The 5021-nt window shown below is 48.9% G+C and overlaps 1 protein-coding gene across 1 annotated transcript in view; it reads right to left on the bottom strand.

Annotated features, from left to right (window-relative positions):
* Nucleotides 1–2940, bottom strand: part of LOC310787354 (suppressor of cytokine signaling 3-like) — a 3157-nt gene extending 217 nt beyond the window's left edge. Inside the window, exons 1-2 of the mRNA XM_083648750.1 lie at nt 2767–2940; nt 1–1962 (exon numbers count right to left, since the gene is read on the bottom strand). The exon at nt 1–1962 is cut by the window's left edge and continues 217 nt beyond it. Of these exons, the coding sequence (XP_083504876.1) occupies nt 1149–1787 (639 nt within the window). The 5' untranslated portion in view covers nt 1788–1962; nt 2767–2940 and the 3' untranslated portion in view covers nt 1–1148. The remainder of the gene's footprint in view (nt 1963–2766) is intronic.
* Between the last annotated feature and the right edge of the window lie 2081 nt (nt 2941–5021).

Genomic DNA, 5021 nt, shown 5'->3' with positions numbered 1-5021 from the left:
ATATTTAATACATTCAGTTGCAAGCAATGAGTATCCTGCCTGTGACACAAACACTACCACATGTATAATGGGTATATTTTCTCAGTACTGAAGGCATACCAAAAGTGACTCTTACGATGTGTCGGGATCTATTCTGTTTAGATCTATAACTTTGAAGCAGTGACGTTGTTCTCTCAAGTAAGATCCTGTTGAATTCAGTCATGTTTTTCTACCAACAAAGTATTGTCTAGTTCAGGCAATTTTGGCATAAAAACCCTTCAAATGAACAAACTATCACAAACACAGCTCCTCTCCACATTTCCTTGTCTAAAAGGGTCCCTATTTGGTATTTATGCTCTTCTTCAGTAACGTTAAGACAAAAACTTCAGCCCTTTCCTCTCACGGTGGGTGCAAATAGGCATTACACACACAACTACAAGGCCAACAATGTCCACTCATTTGAAATCTGGATTCCCTTCGTCGGTGAGTTTCCGGCGTACGCCTGGTCGGAAATCTCAGAAGAGGGACCGACGTGTCTAATACATCCAGGATCGGGGGTCGATGGTGTGTCTATGACTTTCATCCAAGGTCATCAAAAGCCGGTCCAGTCATACAAGCCGGGCCAGCCGCTTTACTGGAGGAATAATGTTCTGAGGCTGACGTGTGTGTGCTTGACAGTCCCACAGCAGCACCATGGTTAGCAGCAGTGGAGGTGGAGGTGGAGGTGGAGGTGGGGGGGACTCGTGCGTCATCAGAGTCTAGACGGCCTCACTTACTGTACGTCTTCAGTAAGTTCTCTATGTCACACAGTGAGGCTTTAGGAGGATGGTGGCGCTGTCGGGTCTCTCTTTCACACCGATCTATAGCAGCGTGCTCTGTCTGTTGGCCCTCTCTCTCGGCGAGAGATCGATACCCAGTTCTCTGTGAGGAGGACTCTCTCACAGCCTCGTCGCTTCAAAACGGCTCCTTCGGGCGAGCTCAGTCCTGGGCTTCCGCTTGACACACAGATCAAGCCTCCTCTGTGACTCTGCCAGCTTGTCCTGCTCCAAGTTACTCCATCAACACAAGACGCAGCTGGCAGATGGTCGTTGCACCTTCTAGGACCTTTCTTCATTACACTGTTAATTCACTGCCCACTTCGAGAGCGTCGGGGCCGTTCCCCGAGCCTCTTAGATAGGAGCATCGTACTCCTGGAGGAACTCCTTGAGAGGACGCGGGAGCTGGTCCCTGCTCTTGGTCGATATGTCCAGGTGTCCGTTCACCGTCTTCCTGCACAGGTGCTGCAGGGAGGACAGGCTGGAGGAGAGTGGCTTTATGAGCTCCAGAGGGATCTTCTCCCCTCCCGAGTAGATGTAGTAGCTGTTCCCGCCGCGCGTCGTGTTGCCCAGCGACTGGGCGACCACCTTGCTCTGGGGCATGTAGTAATGCACCAGCTTGAGGACACAGTCAAAGCGCGGCACCGACTGGATGTGCTTGGGCTCCGTTTGCAGAAAGAAGGAGCCCGAGTCGCACTGGATGCGCAGGTTCTTGGTGCCCGACGCCGTCTTGACGCTGAGCGTGAACAGGTGGCGGTTGTCGGAGCTGTCGCGGACGAGGAAGGTGCCGGTGGACTCGGACGCCAGCATGGCGTTGGCCTCTTTGCCGTTGATGGGCCCCCAGTAGAAGCCGCTCTCCTGGAGCTTGTGGGCCGTGGCGAGCACCATCTGGTACTGCGACTTGGTGAAGGTCAAGTAACGGTGAGACAGCCGCATGCTGGCGTCGAAGGGGCTGCTGCTCATCGCGGAGTCAAACTTGCTGTGGGTTACCATGGCGCTGTGCCCGCACTCTAGGCTGCCTGGTGAGCGCTGAGCACCACACAGACGAGAGAAGAGGAGGAGGTGGTGGGGTCAACCAGAGGTTCACGGGCTCCCGGGAGGGTGCAGGCAGCGAGACGAGGACAGCTGTTTCTAGGTCAGCTGTCGGTGCGTCTGGACGTGGAAACACCTGAGGAGATGAGAGAGAAGTGAGTTAGAACAGCTGAACATAGGATTTAAACTTTATAGCACCGATCAAAAATACTGTAATAGCCATCGGAAAGACTGGTTCATTGTGTCCATGATTTAATCACACATCGATACGATAGTCCAGACCGAATTTATTTATAGTGATAGGCTGAGCGGTAACGTGATCCTGTTCGACCCAGCAGGCGGCTCTCGGGGAAAGATTGTGCTTTAGTTATTCCAAATGTGGAAGTGCATCATGTTTCTCAAAAAGCGCTCGGGTTATATAATTTCCCCCTGAACCCCAGACTGTTTTGTTGTCTCTTTTTGTCCTCTAGAAACAAGATATGACCCAACTGGAGCGACTCCTGCCACAAACAATTCCCTTACTGGCAATCTGCTGGCATCTATATGCTGGCAACACAATAGAGTGGGTTTACTGTTAATATCGTTTTATCTGCCCTCCCCCCTCTTTCTTTTTCTATTCTGTTTGAACTCATCCAGAGATCAAAGCTCAGTAAAATAGTTAGGCTACATATTAAGCAATGTTGGGGAAACTTGGAAACTTTTTTTTTAATCAGCCCTCGGGAATCAGGCACCACGGTCAGTTCCAGTAAAGACAACGTAATCCCGATTGCGCAATGTAGCCTACATAATATCACCGGTTCGGTTCCACTGAACAAACTCACTACTTTAGGGGGGGGGGGATTAAATAAAAATAAACGTGAAAGAAGACTATTAAAAAATAATAAATAAAGTAAAATTAATTACATTTAAATAAGAATGTGACATAAAAAGCGATCCTCACCTTCACTGGTTCTCCAAACTTGCAACTTTCCAAAAATTATATCCAAGTGTTTTTGAGTCGCTGGTGAATGCAAGGCTAGTTCCCAGCTGCCCCGCGTCTGTCTGTCGGGATGAAACAGATGTATTTGAAGGTATCCTCGGCTAAGCACGGGAGACTTGTGCCGCCTGCTCTGTCTGTTGCTTGTTAGTGGAGTGGTTGGCTGCTACCGAGTAGCGCTCATAAGTGTCTGCAGGCAGCAGATGGCTCCTCCCTCCTTCCAGTAAAAAAGGCCTCTCTTGGCAGATTGACAGGAACCTTTTTTTCTTCTTCTGTTTTTTTTTTAGGATTCCTGGTATGAGAAGTCCCCTCCCCCTGCTCCAAAATGAAGTTATGGAGAGAGTTCCAAGCAAGCAGCAGGTCTTCCTTAATAGTAGTCTTGTGATCTCCATAGTGATATAAAGATGCATTTAATAATAATCACATTATAATAAGCCCTTTGAATGAGCTTTCATCAGGATAGAGTACAGTTTTAGAATCAGTTACAGATGGAGAAAAATCACCCTGGTGAAATATTTCTTTCTTATTATCAACTTTCAACTTTACCATTAACTGTGAGGTATTGTCTTAATTGTTGAGACTGTCAGTGTATGCCTTTCACAGGAGTGCTTACAGTATAATAGCAGCTCAGTTCCCTATAGAGGGCGCCAGTATTTTTGCTTCACAAATAGGACATATTGATTTTTTTTTTTCATAAGCAACAGCTGGTGGCCAAAGCCAGTATATTACTGTACTTCCCATTGCTGTGGATTCTTTTCAATATATATATATATATACCTGCAGGTGCCCATGCAATGGTTATGATCATATTTTATGGGCATTTCAAAGTTGCTAACATTTTATTACCCTAAGTTAAAAACAAAACAAAACAGTTATAAAATGAAGAAGGTGTCTCTTCCAAAATAAAATAAAAAAATACAATAAAAGTTAATCTTTGTCTAAATGCATGTGACTGATGGAGTGCTCATGCTATCCACATCTCCCTTCCCTGCTGACTCAGCTATGACGGCCGTGCGCCTCAGGTGGTTAGTGCAGATTAACTCCAGGCTAAGCCTGCGTGTCAGACCTTGCCTTGGTTTACTCATCGGCCTTTAGGATGTATAAAAACCCGAGCGGTAATTAGTGAGAAGCCGAGGTGGGACTGAACAGCAGAAAACAACAGCTAGCGCCATATCCCATCAACAGGGACAGCGTGAGTGTGTGTGTGTGTGTGTGTGTGTTTTGGTCCTAGTTTGACCAAACCTGGGCTGGGGACGGGGATTGATGGGGATTGACGGCACACAGCCTGGAGGCCTCTCTGGTAAATGGGCCAGCTGTGTCCACAGAGGTTGAGTCAGGTGTTGTGTGAATCAGATGGGGGAAGGGGAGCACTAGGATAACCCTATCAGTTGTTTCCAGAAAATCCATTGTGTCATCACTGTGAGCCACGTCCTCACGTCGGACGTCCTAATGAGGACCCCCCCCCCCCCCCCCCCCGCTCCCCCCTCCCCTCCAAACTCCCACACAGCACAGTGTCTTAGCGCCGTAGAAACCACAGGCATCATTACAGCATACGGACTGGGAATTCTAAATACTTTGATTTGGATAAACAATTACCCTCTGCAGCACTGTCATTTCCCAGCTAGAGCCTTCTGTGATGGAGGCGGAGGCAGAGACCTTTTAAATGTTTAATGTTTAAGGGCACAGGGCTGCATGGACGAATGAGAGGAGACCTGCTGCTAGACATCAACACTGGGGGGGGAGGGGAGGGGGGTCAAAAACAACTTATCCCACTTTATACTAGCTATATTTAGCTGTTTAAAACATGTCTCATGCGGGGGGGGGGGGGCATGGTGGTGCAGTGGTAAGCGCTGTCGCCTCACAGCTAGAAGGTCCTGGGTTCGATTCCCACCTGGGACGCTGTGAGCACTGAAGGAATGCGTGCCCGTCCGCATGTCCTCAAGTGCCCACCGCCCGGGTGGGGTTGTCAAAAGGGCCCCTCTGTGTGGAGTTTGCATGTTCTCCCCGTGCCCCCTGGGGGTTTCCCTCATATAGGAACCCCACACCAAAACATGCAATATCCTGGTTGCTGATGTGGTGCCTCTGGTCGTTAGGGGCGCCTGTTTGGAGGAAGGGGAACTGGTTGGAATAGCGTGATCCTCCCACATGCTATGTCCTACCGGTGAAGCTTCCCCTGTCAGGTGAAAAGAAGCGGCTGGCTAACTGCCCATGATCCATAC

Source organism: Poromitra crassiceps (assembly GCF_964638095.1).
Source record: "Poromitra crassiceps genome assembly, chromosome: 13".
In the NCBI taxonomy this organism is placed as follows: domain Eukaryota; kingdom Metazoa; phylum Chordata; class Actinopteri; order Beryciformes; family Melamphaidae; genus Poromitra; species Poromitra crassiceps.
Note: the sequence above shows the minus strand (reverse complement) of the source record. Positions and strands in the feature narration are given on the sequence as shown.